Consider the following 18,948-nt stretch of genomic DNA (forward strand, 5'->3'; position numbering starts at 1 on the left):
TTCTTCGTTCGGTTTGTCCCTCGGTGCGCGCTGTCGAAAACGTCATTTCCGTCGTTGTGTATTTCCGGTTTAGAGCTCTTCATCCATGCTCCCAAAGCGGTGAAATCTCTCACACAGAGGACGGGCTGAAAAAAAATAAAAGAAATTAAAAACAGAGCGACGATGTTCAAGCTGGAAGGACTCGGACCTAAAATGGACCCGGAGGAAATGAAGAAGAAAATGCGCCAGGACGTGATCTCATCTTTGAGAATCTTTCTGATTTACGTCGCCCTTCTCAGAGCCAGTGAGTCCGCACTGAGGACACTGACATTCAGCCAATTAATAATACTGACATCTGTGAAAAAGGGGGCCAAATCTCTAATGGTTCAACAAGTACACCGACATTATGGCGTTAGTCTGTTTTCTGTGATACACTGTCTCATGGAGAGTGACACAAACATCACAACACCATTTCTCTTGATCTGCACGGTCTAGCCACAGTAGGTGAACTGTGTTGCTAAATTCCTCGCCACAGCGTCTAATCGTCTGTCTTCCCTTTACTTACAGCTCCATATGTGTTGAAGAAGCTGGACAGCATATGAGTGAAGCAGCTGGTCTCTTCTGTCCTCCATCCCCTGAGAGTCAGTCTGGACCTTCACTGTGAGCAGAGGGCCGGGGCCATGACAGCACGCCCTGCAGGAGACCTCCGGTGTTTGTCCATCACTGCAGCTGGGAAAAACTCATTGTTGTGTCTCTCTCATTGTAGATTTTTTTTCATTATTGTTGTTGTTGGTGGTTTTACTCAACACTTTGTGTGTTTGATTGTGAACGGCTGCGTCGCACAATAAAGAGAAACTATGTTGAAACTGCCAGACATTACTTGTCACTTTGACTTAATATTGTATTACAGCTGCTCAATATGAAAAAAAAAAAGATTATTTTTTGTTTTCATTTTCACTCAAAAAACCTTTGGAAAAGATTTGTAGCACTACAATACAGGACAATGACATGTATTTGACCATCCTCAAAAAATTTCAGCTACTGTGATTTGGATATTGTATGAGACGATATTGGAATTTCAGTTGTATTTTGATTTAACTGTATAGCCCTAATCTTAATGTTGTCATTGTTGAACATTATAAATCATGAACTATATTTGTTTTAAAGTTGTAATGTTTGCATCATGACTTTACAGTGCAGGTGCAAAAGCCAGTTTAAATTTAGAGCACTTAGTTACAGTGTTAACCACTCAGAGGTACGTTATTTCCTTTATTCGTCAAACTAAATCCTCCATATTTACAAAGATGGAAAGATATATGACCTAATTGTAACGCAGTAAAACAAGGGGGCTCTTAGTTTATACTATAATGTAAGAGACGTTGGGAAACAATTAAGATTGCTTAGAAAGAAAAATGTGAACCCTGGCATTGGTTGAGCGTTATAAAATAGAAAAATATGGATCAAATTAATTTAAACTGCTGAGAATTAGAGAAGCCGAGTTGCACTTTGTGAAGATCACCACTTGGGGGCAGAGTTTTATTCTGAGGCCAGAGGGGACAAAAGTGATGGAGACGTCGGCGGTGGATGTAAAACTCGTTTGTGTCAGTCCTGTGGACCATGAGCGGAAAACGAAGTGACTGCAGAGGCTGTGAGTGAGTTGCAGCCCGGAGTGAGGAGCGGCTGCTCGGACCAACAGCCGGAGTCTGCTCCGCATCTTTCCTTGTTATTGTTGACTCAGGCCCGCCCATACTCCAGAGCCCCGCCGGCTGCAGCGGACAATGGACCAGGACGCGCCGCAGTGGAGGGAGGCTGCTGCGGGCACTGTCCTCGGCCGATGAGACGTCTTGAACCGCTGTTTTTGACAATGACCGTCACTGTGTTAGTGAAGCAGCGTCAGCTGTAAGACTTGGATAAAAACACGCCGTTTCGTCTCCCGTCATGGACTTTCCGGGTCATTTCCAGCACATCTTCAAACAGCTGAACCACCAGCGCCTCCACGCTCAGCTCTGTGACTGTGTAGTAGTGGTTGGAGGTCAGAGCTTCCAGGCACACAGCTCCATCCTGGCAGCATGCAGCTCCCACTTCAGAGCTCTCCTCAGCGCTAATGAACGTGCTGATGAGACTGGAAGGGTAAGAGCTGACAGAGGTGATGGTGGAGGCCCCAATGTGATGGAGCTAGATCCAGAGGTGGTGACCCCCGAGGCCTTCTCCACCCTGCTTGATATGATCTACACCTCCACCCTCTCCCTGGGGGCCTCCAATGTGATGGATGTGCTGCTGGCAGCCTCTCACCTGCACCTGAACAGTGTGGTGAAGGCGTGCAAGCTCCACCTGTCCAGGAAAAACTTCCCTACCTCACCACCCAAAGGATGGAGGTCAGTGCAACAGCAGCAGCAGCAGAATCCCCCCTCACCAGTGGGGAAGTCCTCCACACTTCAGCAGGTCACATCTGGTATGGAAGAGGATGCAGGTGAAGATGAAGAGGGGGTGGAAGTTGAGGTGAGTCAATCAGGTGGGGTTGAAAACCAGAGTGTCAGGAGGAGAGACAGCGGTGAGCAGAGTGCAGTAGAACCGTCCTCAAGATGTAAAAGAGGGCTTCACGATGACAGGCTCAGTGACAGGAAGAGAAGCTGCAGACTGTCTGACAAGGATTGTTCACCTACTGTGAGCAGCAGGAGCACCATCAGCACAGAGGAGGGAGGAGAAAACTTGCTGTCCCCAGATTGTCTGAAGACAGCTGATGGACTCTGGGAGAACAGAGGCGAGGAAATGGAGGAGAAATACGAAGCAACCAAGGGAGAGCTGGAGGAGATCCAGCTGCCGAGCCAGTCAGACAGCAGCTCAGGCGTTGCGGGTACGTGGGAGAAAGGAGACACAAGCGGAGACACAAGTGGAGGCGCAGTGGTTAAAGTAAAGGTTGGAGAAGAAGGAGAGGATGATGGAGAGAAGCCAAAGATGGAGCTGATTGAGGTGAAAAAAGAAAATTTAAGCACATATTCTCCAGATCTAAATTCTCCTGCATCTCCGCTGCAAGGCTGCACAGACCATTTGAATGCGGTAAATGATGAGAAAATGCCCGGAGTGTGCAGCCAAGCTGAAGCTGGTGTTAGCTCCCTGCAGTCTCAACTGTGTGTAGATCTTCAAACCGATGCACACAGAGAGACTGGAGGTTTGGGTGATGACTCGGTGGACGGTGAAGGCCTGGACAGCCTCTCGGAGCTGACCTTCTCCTGCTTCCTCAATCCCAGCGCTGAAAGTGTTATGGGAGCTTTGGATGAAGAAGACAGCCTGGCTAGTCTTACAGCTGCTGCTACTGCAGCTGCCGCTGCCAGTGACACCCCGCCAGCGGCTGGAAATGCAGATGAATCATATCAAAACTCAGAGGAAGCAAACACTTCTTCCACTCAGTCATCTGATTCCTCTTCCCTTATTTTTCCAGTAACTTCTGTTCCCTTGCAGCAGCTTCTCCCAACTCAAAGCCCTGGTTTTAGTGACGCACTCATTCTACAGCCCACTCAGAATACTTATGCAGGCTTTCTGAGTGGCATCAGACCCGGCCTCAGTCTGGACGCCTCCCTTGTTCAACCCCCCAGGGTTGGGAAAAACTCAGGGGCCACAACCTTCCGTCGCATAGCCCCCAAAGTGCCACCTGGATCAGAGGCTGGCACTGATCCCCCCTCTTCCTCTGGAGGAGATGCTGCTGAACGGCCGTCTCTGACCAGAGCTTCAGAAGATGTCCTGTCCAAGTGCAAGAAAGCAGCTGCTGAAGACCACGTGCTGTTAGTAGAAGGGGAGAAGAAATACGCCTGCAACATCTGCTGTAAGACGTTCATGAACCTGACTGACTGTAAGAAGCATATTCGTGTCCACACAGGAGAGAAGCCCTACCCCTGTCCAAAGTGTGGAAAACGCTTCAGCCAGTCCTCTCATCTTTACAAGCACTCTAAGAACACCTGTCTGAACTGGAGAGACGACCAGTCTTTCCCAGACACACTACTCTGACCTATTTGTCAGAGGCACACATTCCTTTCAAAAATATTTTGTCATTCATTGTTTCATTATTCCAAACATGTTCTCAATCAATTTTCGATTTCATGTTTCATGGGATCAAAAACAATTTACTGATTGATGATACTAATGATTTTACATTCTCAAAAATGCTGTTGTTTTTTGTTTTTTTTTCCCAAATTTGAAACATGAAAATGTACCCAAACAGGTGTGAATGCACTTAAAATATTCTCAAACATTGTTTACATCAAGGCTGGAAGGCTGGATGAGAATAAACAAACCACTTGTCGATTTTTATTGATCTCATACGTATTTTAATGATGTGAATTTTTACCTTTACACTGTTACTAAATCATGTTTTATCTTATGGGGAAAAAAATTGCTTTTATAAAAAAAGAAAAAGGTGGAGCGTTGCACTATTTAGGAGCAGAAACCATGGAGAATTATTGAAGTGTAGACCGAAAAGCACTACATTCAGAATGAGAGATTAAAAAAAAAAAAAAAAAAATCATGAAGGAAACATTTTGTATGCAAATGAGAAGTTTTTTGCAATTCAACCATAATTTTCCACAAGACCAAGCAAGTTTGGAGTGTTTTGACAAGGACAAAGGTTAAGCAATGCTGCTAGTTTCTCCGTTGGGTTCCTTTCTGAGGAATTTGACAAATTCTCTAAAATGTCTGAACCTTTCCTTCCTTAAAAATTCATACTGTGAATTAAAAGTGTAATTTGTTTAAATTGTTACAGGATTAACTTGAAGTCAACAAATATTTGACGTACAATCAGAACTGAACATTGTACTACATTAGTATTCTTAGTATTTTTCTCGTCCACTCACTGCTTTGATCTCACATCAGTACCAGACCAGTAGATTGCAGTTTTCTCTGATCCATGCAGCAGATGAGGCAGAGGGAACAGCGGCTCTATTTCAGGCTCTACAAGCTGAGTTCACTGGGCATGTCTGTGCCCTGCAAACCACCCAGTAGGTTCTGTGCCGCCAGGACCGACATGACACCCCTCGTTGAGTATGTGGCACTACCGATGTGTGGCAGCACCACTTCACAAGACACAAGAGGACAGAAAAGAAAATTTTGATTTTAACTTAATTTTGCTAAGCCAGGATGCAGGAAGTTGGGTACAAATAAAGTGTGCATGGCACATACGTACCACAGTTTTTTAGTTTAAGAAGAGGGTGGTTTGTTGGGAGGGGTTCAGGAGTAGTGACGTCCAGTCCGGCTGCTGCGATCTGTCCGCTGCTCAAAGCCTCGTACAGATCCTCCTGGTTCACCACAGCGCCTCTGAAACCAAAAGTTCACTGTGTTTTCTTCCCCACATGTCTGTTTTCAGAATGTGCTTGAGGAGGAATCTAGAGGATTATACATAAGTATGTAAGTCCAATCTGATGCTTTTTGAAGTCTACCTGCTTGAGTTGATGAAGACTGCAGTGTTCTTCATCTTGCTGAACATGGCCTTGTTACACAGCCCCTGAGTTTCTGGTGTCAGGGAGCAGGAAACAACTATGAAGTCACTCTCAGACACAAGCGTGTCTATGGGAACTGTTCAACAAAGAGAAGAAAGAGTGAAAAAGAGCAAGGAGAAAACAGACAGGGAGAAATCCACAAAAATATGCAGATGTAAACGCCATAACACTCATTATCAGACAGTTTAATGATATTAGCCTGAGATTTCTTCAGGCCTGCCTTTACAGCTGTACTCTGCTTTTAACTACTGCAGTTTCATTCTTTCAGTTTTTCTCCTCATTCTTACCAAACTCTCCATTGACCTCTGCAGCATGGGGTTTAGCTGTTCTCCCAGAGTATAACAGCCTCTTCACGCCAAACGGCATGAGTCTCTGGGCGATGGCCATACCTGAACTCAAAAACATAAGCAATTACTCACTGAATGACAGGTGATAAGCTTTGTGAGGAGTTAAATATGTCAGTGTGCGTTCAGGCTATGCGATTTAGTCATATTCCAAAGTAAATGAAGCAATGACAGCAAGCCTCACCAATCCGTCCCAGTCCAATGACTCCTACCGTGCTGCCAGAAAGACCATAACCACATAGCCAGAGAGGCTTCCATGCGCTCCAGCCACCACTGAGACGGAAGCAAAATGACAATATGACTGTCGTCTGCCTTGATTTGCGCAATTACTTGTATTTTTAGTTTGAAAATTAACAGAGACATGACCAAAAGAAAACATGATTGCAAATGTTTAACATTGGAGACTGACTTTTTGACCTCCTCCACTCCCTCTGGTAATCGACGAGCGGTGGCCAGCAGCAGAGCGACTGTCAGTTCAGCTGTGGCATCAGTCAGCACATCTGGAGTGTATCCTAATCGTATGCCACTGCAGAAAGCACACAGCATATGATGCTTCATCCAACTATCAAATGTTGGTTTTATGTTACAATGTTATGTTTTTGCCATAACCTACCGTTTTTTGATTTCATCGAGAGCCAAGTGGTCAAATCCCACAGAGAGGGTGCTGATGACTTTTAGATTTGGCCCTGTAATAACAGAGAGGTGAGCTGAATGATTGAAATCGAGACAGAGTGGAGAACAGACTATTTCTACTTTAAGCTTTAATTAAAGCTGACAGACACAAGTAAATAAATATACACTTTATTTACCCCAAGGGAAATTCAACAATCGGTTTTGCGTTTGCTAGCCTATAATTACACATTATAGTTTAACAGTTAGTTAATATCGTCTCAGTCTTGAAAGTAAGCAGAAAAAGAAAAAAAAAAAGTTTTCAAAGTAGCTGAAATTATGAAATCAATATGGCGGTAAGAAAACTACAATTTTTCATTGCGAAGTAGAGGTTGTAGAAGAAAATTAATAGACGCCAAGTACATAAAAATGTAGAAATTTAGTGCACAAAAACTCGACTGTTGGTAGTGAATGAATAAAAGCTCACAGATGAGGAAATACCCGCAGCATCCAGCACCTCGGCGTCGATCTTGTCCGTCAGCAGACAGAGGAGACCATGAGCTCCCTGCACACTTTTGAGGAGCTCTGCCTTTGGCACAGGCTCATCTGAGTCCCACAGAGACACTTCACAGCTGTTTGCATGGAGAGGGAGAGAGAGAGAGAGAGTTAGCATTCACCCAAAGACTTCAGGTGGAAATCATTTGGCCTGATGGGACGGGGCAGTAAGGGCGAGTCGGGAGGTCACGGAGTTAAGTGCGTGTTGAGTTGCTTTTTTTTTTTTTTTATAGTTCATACTCTGCAGCAGATGACAGGATTTTCATCCCCTCCTGCGGGATGCGCCTCGTCACGAAAACCTTCATGAGTTTTCCGGCTGCCTTCATCCCAGTTTAAACGCGGCTTTGGATCCGAAGAGTCTGCGGTCAGCCGGCTGCTGTTCCGCCTCCTTTGGGAAGATAAATGTGCGGAAATGTCCCCACACACCAGGAAGCGCTTCACCCTGCGCCACTGCGCCTGCGCGGAGTTGTGGCCATTTTATTTTATTTCCATAGCTGATTGCCTTTCTTCGGGATTTCTACTCCTGTCGGACTGAATGTAATGCCAAAGATATTATTGAAACGTGTTGACAGTCACCTTGTCAGCAATAAAAGTCGCTAAAATAAATAAACCGGGTTAAAGTAATTCAGCCAACACTCCCTAAAGACTTGGATCTTGTGACTCTTCCCTGCCGCCTCATCCTAGTAAGGGCATGTTTATGTTTCTGCTTCCTAGGCTCCTCTGGAGGGCAAGGAGAGGACACACTCCGAAGCGTGGCTGCAGGACGCATGCGCAGAGTCAAAGTTGTGCTTTATTTTGTAATGGGAAAGACATATCAATGCAGAAGCAGCATCAGAAAATGACAGTGGTGGAAAGTTTCCAAGTGGGCTACATTTATTGAAGTGCTGCATGCAAACACAGCCTTGAGGGGTCCCGTACTTTGCATGAGCATTTACATTTTAAACTACTCAGAATGAATTACCCTAAAGAAAATAAACTACATAAAACTCTTTCAGGGCAGCTTGAGTCCTCCTTGGCGTTGACTCTACAAGTGTCCAGAGCTGAGCTCAGCCGTGGATAATGAGTCCGGCTCCCCCTCAGCAGAGAGCCTCCGGAGTGTTACGGACACTGCGGACGGACGCGGACGTCGGCGTGCGTGTGACGTCAATGTCCGCTCCCTCCCCGTACTCTGCTCCGCTGGGCTGCGGGCGGTGAAGTCGTCTCCCTCCCAGCTCACCGCAGGCCGGAATAAAGAGCCGTCGGAACAAACCAGCGGGTTTCCAGAGGAGGACTCCGGAACGGCGCCTCGGTTTGTGGAAGGTGAGATGTTTTCCTCCGCAGATGTGTGACTTTATTCAGCCGGAGCAGGCTGGCCGGAGCAGGCTGGCCGCAGCCTGTTTCCTTCTGCTCAGCGCTCCGGCTCCAAACCTCCGCTGTTCCCCCCAAACGCTGTCAGGGTATCTTACATTTCCTGCAAACAACAAGCCCGGAGTCTTATCGCATAATCACTGTCATATAATGAAGGCGTTACCGGCCACAGGAAAGCCGTCATGGTGTTACAGGTTATTGGTGCTGCTAATAAACAGGATCAAATATTAGTTTTAAGCTATTCAGGACACACTGAGCTGACATCCACCTATGTAATTACTTCACGTTAGACTTGGTCAGTTTAGCTGCAGAGAATTTATCATTAGGAATTACTTCTCATCAATAAGTAAATCAACTATCTCTTTAATTTCACACACAAGCTATTTTGTAGTCTTCTTTTTTCTACCTGTTTGTTTTTATTGTATTATATTACAGATGTGTAATATAATCGTGGTGCTATGTCATCTCTGTCAATGTAAAGAATAATAATAAATTTTTCCTGATTGAAGATGGGGATATAATTTGTCAACCGCATCATGTGCATATGTTTGTACCTTGGTAATGATAGGCATTGTGAAACTATTGAGACATTTTCCCAAAACTCAACTGACAAATTCTTAAATATGCACAAAATACACAGCATTAATGCAATAATCCCGTAAAACAGCTGAAATCGCTTTGGAGTTGTTGCCAAGTACCAACATGTGACAAAACCTGTAATGCAGCAGATAAGTTTGTGGTATGTGCACTCATACTGCCCAGCTCTGCCTCCGCTGGATTAAAAAAAAAAAAAAAAAATCAAAATATATCATGTACCTCCCTGAACCGCACACCTGGCGTCCCTAGACTTCTTTATCTCTGATACGAAGCCTCATTATTGGGTGTAATGAAACCCAAATATTCATGTGTCATTTCAGGAAAAAAAAAAAAAAAATATTGTGCCCCACCCACTGCACACCTTTGACTGAAGAACCTGCACAGCCTGTCTGAGCCTGCCAGTAACAGCAGGTTTACCAGAGAAACACCGCCACTGTGCAATGGCTCTGTTGACCCTGCACAGGATCCCCTCCCTTGCCACTGCCCCAGTAAGTCCACTCATCCCAGTATCTTTCTTGTCACGCCAAGCTGGGCATTTTTGCATTAAAAACTCAGATAGATGTTTAGTTTTGTTGTAAGAGTGACTCAGTACTCTGTGAGCTGTTGGACCTTCGTGGTTCTGCACAAAGAGCACTTTTTCCTGAATGTGTCCATTTGTGGATACCATTGGTGTGTTTGCCTAAATGATAACGGGATGTAATTGCCCAGGGCGAACTTGCTACAGATAAATGATCATCACATTTACATTTCCTCACGGACATGTCAGAGTGATTGAATCACTGCTGTTGAAGGTGTTTAACATGCACATACAACCATATAAATGCTGAATTATCAGCCTTTGCATGCAACTTAATCTCTTCTCTCTATTCTTTCATTAAGATTATTTAATTCATGTTGATGACTTGGCTTTTCTCCCAGGGATTTTCCTTGCTTACTAAACCATACGACCTGACATCTTTTTTGCATAATTTGTCACAGGATCTAATCACTCTATTCTTTTAACATGTGTTCTCTCCTTTTTTTTTTTTTTTTTCTTCTTCAAACCCTCATCGTTCCTCTCCTGGCTCCTACCCTCTGCTCTTCATAATTTCTGTTTTTTTTCCTTCACTCTGTCTGGACTTGTCAGTTGCATACAAGGTAATTTTACTGTCTCTGGTTTTTTCACTGTAAATCCTTGCTCCTACTGTTACTTCTCTTGTTTGTTTCTCTCTCCTCTTTCATACATTTAATTTCTCTCTGCTCCTCCACCCCCACCCTTTACAGCTCACTACCTACTACTTACATATCACTCTTGCTGTCTGTCCTTCACTGCACCTTATCCATATTGCACCCAAGAAAATTAATTAACATTTATTTTAGCCATTTGTGTTCACACTTGCAACAGGAACAATGTCGCACACACTCCCACTAATATCTCCAGAAAGCTTGCAATGGTATTTATATACATTTGTCGTCATCAAATTTGAAAAGCACCCCAGCATCAGCTTACAACTCTCTTTGGGATGTGCATATGACAAATTATTCAAATTACAATCAGCCTGAACTACAGAAAAGTGTTTGTTTGACTGCCTTGAAAAGAATCTAGTGAAATAGTAGAAAAAAAAATCTTTATGGAATTAGAATATCAAACACAAAATAGCTTGGATGTTGTCTGTTTTTCTGTCTCCTTGATGAGCTTTTTTTTTTTTTTTTGATTCATTTAACTTTCTCAGGATGAAAGCTTCCAAAGAAGAGGGCGACTTCAGAAAAGGTAGACACTCCATGCCATCCATCTCTGATTTGTCTTTCTTTAACAAAAAGATAACCAGCTGGATAAAGACGGCATGTTTGTCTAACTGTCTGTTTGCTCCTAGGGAGAGCTTTGCCCTGGTGAAGGGGGCAGTCCTTCTGCTGGAAGAGGGCGAGGGACTGGGCTGTCATGATGAGACTTCTTCGACTGCAACTTCTCCTGTGAGGCAGGGTGGTGGAACGTCAGACACACGGCACAAACACGTCCATGCCATGGTTGAACACCTTAGACCAGAAGATACCATCAAGCTGGTGAGGCTTAACGTTTCTTCACACATTGCAAAGGGCATCAGCAAAATCTCAATTGCTCTTTACAGGTGAAATCATATCTAAAGTAAAAAACATCAGTATTTTTGGTTAATTCCAGAACAGGTTCATCCATCTGTTTTTTCAACCTTAAAATATCTCAGCATTTTGGGAACATTTTGATATCCTCAAAGTTTAGACCTACAACAGTCTGACACGGCAGGCCACCAAACTCAGTGTCTAACCACACAGCGTTGTCATGTTGTCCTCATGTTGAATCTTCATTCCAGATATTACTGATTCTTTCTGCGACATTTTGGAAGAATCTGGGGAGTGAAACAGCACTGCTGTTGACTTGTTATTTAGAAACTCTGGGAAGAATCATGAATTACTAATTAGAGAGACAAACTGCAATCAGCACATCAGTAAATAGCACAAGCGTACTTTCTAAAACATTGCACCAGTTTTGACTCTGACCAGAATTTTTGCAGCTAGCTGCTGGGTTCATTCCATCAATTAAATATGAAAATCTCTCTTGAAAAATAGGGAATCTAAGTAATCAAGCAGAATAATTAGGCTTTTGTCCCTTTTCAATTCCATATAAATAATGAAGTATTATTAAAGTATTGTTCTCAAATTCTCATATTTTATAATAAACTCCACCAACATGGAGGAATTTATAAAATATTATAATCTGTGCTTTCAGATGTATCACCTGAATCCCTGTGATGGATTACTTAGAAGTAAATTGAAACTAGATGATTTTCTGAGCAACAGAAAAACAACCCATCAATAAAAATTTAAATATACATCAATTGGAGTTAACAGGCTAAAGCAAGTAAACAATATAGGTATGGTCTTTCAAGTGAACCTAAGCCCATTTGAGCCAAACACTGACTTCCCTGATTTGATTTTCTCAGGAAGTCCAAGGAAAATATAGCACACAGGATATTTTGCCCCGTGTGTGCTCTGTTGAGTTTAATGGGCAACTCCAGGCTTCAGAAGAAACAGGAACATGTTGGGCCAAAATCCACTGATTTTACTGATTATCAGACCTTCCTCTCAGTCTCCATTCTGTCTCCCTGCTATTCTCGTCCTCTCTGCAGGCGGTGCAGCTGGAGTCTGTCAGCTCCGTCAGAGTCAGGTATCTGATTGTTGTTTCCACCCTTGAAAACAAGCAGGAGAGTATCCTGCTGGGCATGGATTTCCCCAAGTCAGACAGGTGTGTGTTACCAAGATGCTGGCATACAATGTCACAGGGAGAGCACAAGATATGGTATCCTTTCAGTTACCAGTTACCAGTTTCCAGTTCATCTCTAACATTGCTTGTCCTCATTGCCTCTCTGCAGTGATCAGTGCACCATTGGCCTTGTTCTGCCGATATGGAGTGACACACAAGTGTATCTTGATGGAGACGGGTAAGAAACGTTTTTTAAAAGCGTATCGAATTAAAAATGTAAAAGCACAAGTGAGGAATTTGTGAGGCTGCATTTCAGACGGTGCAGTTTGATGTCTGGGATTTTGGCCAGAGATAATGAAAATGAGTAATGACTATTTATGGAGTTGAATCATTCTCCATAAATTGCATCTGCTCCTTTCACTCGCTCAGACCATTACATAACCATGAAAGTCATGTGTTTCTGAAATTTAAGTATGACTGGCTTTCTGTGTCGGTATTTAAAGGTCAGTGTGAGTTAAGCTACAGAAAGCTTCTGTTAAATGTCTTCCCTTTTACCACAAGCCCCCAAAAGTTCACTGTAGTTTAGTGTAGAAGTTTTTTGCTTGACATTACAGTTTGACTGTTAATGTGCCAACCCCAAACTTAGAAGAGGATGTAGTCACTCTGAAAGTACGAGTTAGCAGGTCTCAAAACAGATCACATGGCTTGGCGGCTCTGCTGCTAAATTACTGCGTTTTAATTAATCTGCCGTCTCATACTGATTATTACACGTGACGCTTTGATTGGCTGCCATGTCACACCCGCATGCTCAGTCTCGTCAGGCTGAATCGGCCCTTCCAAAGGTGTTAAGTACTTTTTCTCATTCTCACCATCCTCATATATTTTCCTGCACTTTTTCCATAAGACCCACTCCTGACTTACTTTGGATAGTTAAACAATAACGGTCTGTGTTCATTTCCAGTCTGCTTTGTAACTTTGCACGCAATGCTTCTTATCAGTGTAACTTCCTATTTTCTCTTTTGTTTTCATTGCTTGCCTTGACATTCTAATTATGTTTATGTCTTTTTTTTCTCAGTGGTTTTAGTGTGACATCAGCTGAAGAGACCAGAATTTTTAAGCCTGTTTCCATGCAGACCATGTGGTGAGTAAAATGCTGTTTCCCACGTGCTAACACCAATGTGCTTTTTATCACTTCCAGTGCAGGACAAATTTTAGTACTTCAGCAAAAAATTCTTTAAAAAAATTCCTGAGTCAACGTAGTAACATCATCATCTTTGCTTCCTGCCTTCAGGTCAGTGCTACAAGTGTTACACGGCTGCTGCGAGCGTGCAGTCCAGGCCGCAGTGATCCCAGGCTCTGGCCTGGAGTGGGCCCAGCACTACAATCTACACATCGAGTCTGATCGCTTCTGCCTCAATGAATGGGAGGCAATGAACGACCTAGAGTCTGTCCGCAAGGATATTCACGGACAGAGGTAGGCATCTCTTCTCCTTCAATGTCTATGTCTATTTTATTTTCTTGTTTATCATTTTATCGCTCATCTGTAATTTGTGCTTTTGTTGTACTAAAAGTAAAATTCCCGGATACTCTATTCCAGGTTGTCCAGAATTTAAAATCCCATATAATTAAAGTGACAGAATCAGTAAAATATTCATATGAAGCCCCTCACCACTCTTATGTTATTATATGTATTATAAGTAGAAAGTGGCGTCCAGTGGGTGTTCCAAGTACAAACACCTTAAAAGTGTGATAATATTTGAATAAATAAAACTGTGAGTTACATTTCACAGTATGTTCTCTTTCTTTTCTCACTTTCAATTTGTACTGAAATTAATCTTTTATTTGTTTTTGTATGGGAAGCTCGGCGGACAGAGTCTCCAATGAGAGTCTGATCAAAGAGCACCTGAGAGACATCATGAGGACTGAAGACCTGGACAACCTCACATCTAAAATGGTGAGACTTGGGTGGAGGTAAAGACAAACTGTGCTTGACTAAAGACAAAAAAAACAAAACAAGTACAGGGCTACAAAAGTGGATCAAATAATTAAGAGAATGCATGCAAGGCGGTATAATTTCCTTTGCTCTGCTGTAGGTGCACTCTGCCCTAGAGAAGAGGATCGGCTTTGACATGAGGCCTTACAAGGAGTACATTGACAATGAGATCCTGGTCACCATGGCTCAAATGGACAAGCCCTCTAAGATATTTGACTACCTTTTTCTGGTGGGTGATTGCGCAGCTCTAAGAAAGTAATGAGTTTTATTTTGCCACCAGGCTTGCTGCAGTCTTTCTCTGTTTTTGTCAGAAGGCCTACGGAAGTGTGCTTTCACCAGGATGTTGTATGTGACTGTAACTTCCACAAAGGGGAAGTTGTGTGTTGACAGTGATAGGGAAGACGACTGTCTTCTGAGACTTAACTGAATGTTATATATATGCTTTATATGGTTTCAGGGCTCTGAGTGGAACGCAGCCAATTTTGAAGAGCTGCAGAAAAACAAGTCAGTGTTTTCACCTGTGACATTTTCTTTAACTGTGTTCATTCTAGTTGTTAGCTTTAGATTCAAGTGCTGAATTGTGCATTTCAGAGTCCCTCTACATTTGTGTCTGTATGTTTTTAGTGTCGGCTACATTCTGAATGTGACAAGAGAGATTGACAACTTTTTCCCAGAGTCCTTCACTTACATGAACATCAGGGTGTATGATGTTGAAGCCACCGACCTGCTGTCCCACTGGACAGACACATACAACTTCATCGACATGGCAAGGTAGACCTGACACCCCACACACATTAGCTCTATTGGCGTCACTCAGTCTAATCAAATCCATAGCTATCCCACTTCTGCCATCAACCACATCACAGTTGAATATTTTCAGTCAAAAAAGTAAGCATGTTTATATATTTGTGACAAAGTTAAACACTCTAAAAACCCATTTGTGCCAGCTGTCCATAATGACGTCATGCATTGTTGCAAGGACCAGTGTCGCTTTACATTTCCACTTAGCTCAAGCTGCATGAAAGTTTTTTTAATTAAACTGTGAAACTTCTTGAATGCATCATCCAAATTTGAGAATATAGTGTAGTGCTTTTGCATTTTTCAGCCGCATTTGGACTCTTGAAAGAGAAACTATGCAAGCTGGTTTTCCCTTTGAGTTTGTTTTTGGGGATGTCAGCTCTTTTGTTCTCTCCTGTTGTTAAAATATAAAATTGACCACCTGTTCAGAAGCTAGCCGCTTTTACTCATGTTTTATAACCCTGCTTTTCAAGTTGGCAACCAGCTCAGCGTCACATTTCTGTGGGTTATTGTCATCTTACGTCTTTTCAACCCCTCCAGGTTTCATCCTGAAATCTTGTCTTGTCTCATTTGAAGATGAGATGAGGTTTATGAAAATAACACCAAAAATAAGAAACAGTGAACGTTTCTTTATCTTTGTGTACTGCAGGAGGAGCGGACAGGCTGTGTTGGTGCACTGCAAAATGGGTGTTTCACGCTCTGCATCCACAGTCATTGCCTACGCAATGAAGTACAAGCAGTGGCCTCTGGATGTTGCGTTGCCCTATGTCAGTGAACGCCGGCCCATTGTCAAGCCTAACGATGGCTTCATGAAGCAGCTCCAGACCTACAACGGCATCCTCAACGCCAGGTCAGGCATGGTGTTGGGCAGACTGCTGAATGAAGATCTTTATTTTATAATGTAAATTTAGAATTTTTTACTGTTGATTTATGGGCCAATGGAAAGATTGTGTCCTCTCTTAAATTTTTTACCGCAGCCAGCAGCGTCACAGCACACTCTGGAGGCGAAAGTCCAGAGACCAAAGACAGAAGTCGACACACAAGGAAGAGAGAGTGGAGCAAGGAAAGTCGGCAGGGGAAGAGGATGAAGATGAGGATGAAGATGAGGATGAAGATGAAGATGAAGATGAAGGACTTGATGAAGAGGAAGAGATAGAGAGTCCAGATGAAATAGATTTAGGTAGCCTGAATGAAAAAGAAGAATCAGAGGAGGACACAGAGGTACTTGGTTACAACAATTATGTTTCTGTTCTTAAATTCTGCTGATTTATTTTATTTTTTTTTATATATTTATGGCTTCAACCCTTCTATCTTCTCCAACACACTCAGGTGTTTGAAGAACCCAGCGCCAGATCTGACTCCAAGCAGGAACCTGGACACACAGGACCACCATCTGCCAATCCTGTAATCACTGTACATGAACCAGAAAAGGTATGTAGGACACCCAACACAATTTGGTTCATGCAGACTTCTTCTGAAGGTGTGTCTCTGTCCATGTAACTGTAACCCTGTTCAATTTTTGATATTAATTTCCTTTCTGCCATTTCCAGGTCACTCCGAGTGTGAATCGCAGCGGCAGGATGAACCTCTTTTCTCTCATGCAGTCTATAAGTGAGCTGGATGACGAGGATAAGGGATGTGAACAGGTAAATGAACAGTGTGTCTAAGTGAATTCTACTCTGGGAAGAGTTTGGAACTGCTTAAAGCCAAGTTTAAAGCCAAGCTAAGTTTGGTAACTGAAATAGTACTTACATTTTTTTATCATCTATGAGTACCTAAATTTTAACACTACTCTTTCCTTTTTTACAAGTAGACTTTGTATGTGCAGCAGAGGCTTCTTTGTAATAGTGCCAGGAAATGTCAGACAGGGGAAATATGTCATTTTACATTATTCCTTATATGGACTTGCTGTAATATTGCAGATTTAGATTTTCTGCGACACTCATCATATAGTCTTTTTCAGCCTTTTTTCCCTTCAAATCTTCAAATTTCTCAAACAAACATTATTTTATGGCGACTCTCATGAAGTTTTTTTTATGTGTCCATCTTGGCAACAGCTAAAGCCTGAGATGGTATGTGTTTTTAATTCTTAAATTAATACCTGTATCCTTTCTGTCTGGATAGACCTGTATGCGAACTGCAATTTCACTGACTGGCCGGGGCAAACAACCACATCGGACAATAATTTTCTCTGTAAATTAGTGTCAAAAGTGTCATGTATCGACTTTGCTTGTGATTCTATTCAGCGGTCTAAAATTTTTTATTTACCTTTACATATGATGTAGACAAATAGCAACTTGTCAAATTTCAAAAGCTTTGTTTATATATATATTTTTTTCTTTTTTCTTATTTTTTTCCACCAATCGGGTAATCTGAGCATCGCCCCAGTGTTAGAATCCCAGCACCAGAGCACATTTCCAATTTGTGCTTTGTAAATGTTCTCTCTGAAGGTCCCTGGGAGTCCGAGGCAGTCTCCAGGACAGAGGAAGCGAAGCCATGTGCGTCGTGGTCTGATTCACCAGAGGGCATGTCTGGATGTTTCACCTGAACCCCAGAACCTGCCAGATGCAGGTCAAAGTAAATCCTAAAGCGATGAAAAACGTCATATGAAGGAGGTAGAAAGGAAGAAAAGCATGGGGGGTGTATGGTATGTAAGAGGTGGAGGTTTGCTCTGTGAACATGCCAAGATTTTTTTATACACTGCTGCGCTCTGGCTCAGCGGTCAGATTTCAGATTATTTTATGTTGAAAGTTTCCGAAGTTCATTTTCATTGCATTTCTCTGTTCATAGTTTCTAACATTTAACTGATTTTAGAAGGATCCTACTGAAGCATTGCCACACCAGGCAAGGATTCTGATTGATGTGTTGTATTATTATGGTTTTTACAGTGTTTTTGCAACATATCTGACCGCACAGACAAACAGTCTCTCCCTCCTTGCTGCATCCTCTTTCTCAAGCTCTCCTTTTCCCTTCTTCAACTTGTATTACCTTTCCAGACATCATATGCTATGCAATTACTGTTCTCTTTATGTATGAGGCTGTATGCTGCCAATCCAAGGTAGATAGTTTAAAATTATTTTCATATTCCCTCATCAGAACTCTTTTTAAGGAACATGCCTATATATGGGAGGAATGTACTGTATAAGCTGTGCATTATGGACCAAGTTCGGGCCAGTTCTGTGGCAAACTGTATTCCAATGTGCCAATGAATATATATTTAATTGAAAATCTTTATTTCAGTATGCTAAAAACAAACAAACAAAAAAAAAAGCATCATCTACTTTATTTTATTCATTTTAAGTAAACACCAGGCCGGTATGAGTGCCTTCAACCTGAAAATGAAAAATGACTCTGACTGGTGTTTTTAATGTTTTTACTACAAGGTGGTGGCCAAATGTTGTGTGCATCTTCAAAATTTTCTCACTTGGTTTGATGTCAGCATAAATGTGACTTCCCAAGATTTTGCATGTATGCGTATTGCAGGTATAAATATATATATACGTATCTCCACATTATTGCTGATAAACTGCATGCATGTGATTATTTTTTTTTTTTTTATACCAGTTTGTTCAAGCAAATTGTTCAGGGTTTTCTCGTGTATTTATATGGATCTTTAATTGCTAAATTATTCAATATTTTGTTTTTAGACTTTCGATCACTAGATGCTGATCTGGAACACTTTGATTTCATGCTGGCATTACTTTTCATCCAACCCCAGCTACTGTTTACTTCCCATTCAATCTGCATGCTCACCGTAGGAAAACCATGCACTTTATAGTCCCACAACACACTGTTCCCACTGCCTGAGCCAATGTCACGCTGTACTATGATAAAAATGATCAGTGGTTCTTTTTGTAAATGAAATGTCCACATTTCTATGACTTTTCTTGACTCTCCTCGATTCGCACCTCACTCTTGTTTACAACAAGCACCATGAGTGAAAAATAAATGTTTATCCTCAAACCAACTGTTTTGTTTGTGTTTGGAAACCTTTTATCCAAAAGAGACAACGCACACACACACAAG

At 42.3% G+C, this 18,948-nt stretch overlaps 4 protein-coding genes across 4 annotated transcripts; 3 read left to right on the forward strand and 1 right to left on the reverse strand.

The window, feature by feature from the left end:
* Nucleotides 1–56: 56 nt before the first annotated feature.
* On the forward strand, nt 57–855 carry tomm5 (translocase of outer mitochondrial membrane 5 homolog (yeast)). Its single transcript, XM_029512997.1, has 2 exons — nt 57–283; nt 547–855. The coding sequence occupies exons 1-2, from the start codon at nt 163–165 to the stop codon at nt 579–581; spliced, it is 156 nt and encodes a 51-aa protein (XP_029368857.1). The 5' UTR covers nt 57–162; the 3' UTR covers nt 582–855.
* A 1,062-nt stretch (nt 856–1,917) lies between these two features.
* Nucleotides 1,918–3,981, forward strand: LOC115050314 (zinc finger and BTB domain-containing protein 5-like). The gene has a single exon (XM_029513155.1). The coding sequence runs from the start codon at nt 1,918–1,920 to the stop codon at nt 3,979–3,981; it is 2,064 nt and encodes a 687-aa protein (XP_029369015.1).
* A 303-nt stretch (nt 3,982–4,284) lies between these two features.
* Nucleotides 4,285–7,697, reverse strand: grhpra (glyoxylate reductase/hydroxypyruvate reductase a). Its single transcript, XM_029512709.1, has 9 exons — nt 7,214–7,697; nt 6,920–7,050; nt 6,423–6,495; nt 6,219–6,335; nt 5,994–6,082; nt 5,753–5,854; nt 5,406–5,541; nt 5,153–5,283; nt 4,285–5,042 (listed from the first exon to the last, which is right to left on the reverse strand). The coding sequence occupies exons 1-9, from the start codon at nt 7,297–7,299 to the stop codon at nt 4,921–4,923; spliced, it is 987 nt and encodes a 328-aa protein (XP_029368569.1). The 5' UTR covers nt 7,300–7,697; the 3' UTR covers nt 4,285–4,920.
* LOC115050015 (protein phosphatase Slingshot homolog 3) lies at nt 7,516–18,222 on the forward strand. Its single transcript, XM_029512708.1, has 18 exons — nt 7,516–7,656; nt 7,969–8,272; nt 9,238–9,405; nt 10,630–10,667; nt 10,771–10,957; nt 12,058–12,173; nt 12,301–12,369; nt 13,207–13,272; nt 13,423–13,605; nt 13,992–14,085; nt 14,225–14,353; nt 14,582–14,628; nt 14,749–14,895; nt 15,572–15,772; nt 15,900–16,143; nt 16,252–16,353; nt 16,473–16,568; nt 17,373–18,222. The coding sequence occupies exons 3-18, from the start codon at nt 9,358–9,360 to the stop codon at nt 17,508–17,510; spliced, it is 1,905 nt and encodes a 634-aa protein (XP_029368568.1). The 5' UTR covers nt 7,516–7,656; nt 7,969–8,272; nt 9,238–9,357; the 3' UTR covers nt 17,511–18,222.
* The last annotated feature ends 726 nt before the right edge of the window (nt 18,223–18,948 follow it).

Source organism: Echeneis naucrates, chromosome 10, assembly GCF_900963305.1.
Source record: "Echeneis naucrates chromosome 10, fEcheNa1.1, whole genome shotgun sequence".
Classification (NCBI taxonomy): domain Eukaryota; kingdom Metazoa; phylum Chordata; class Actinopteri; order Carangiformes; family Echeneidae; genus Echeneis; species Echeneis naucrates.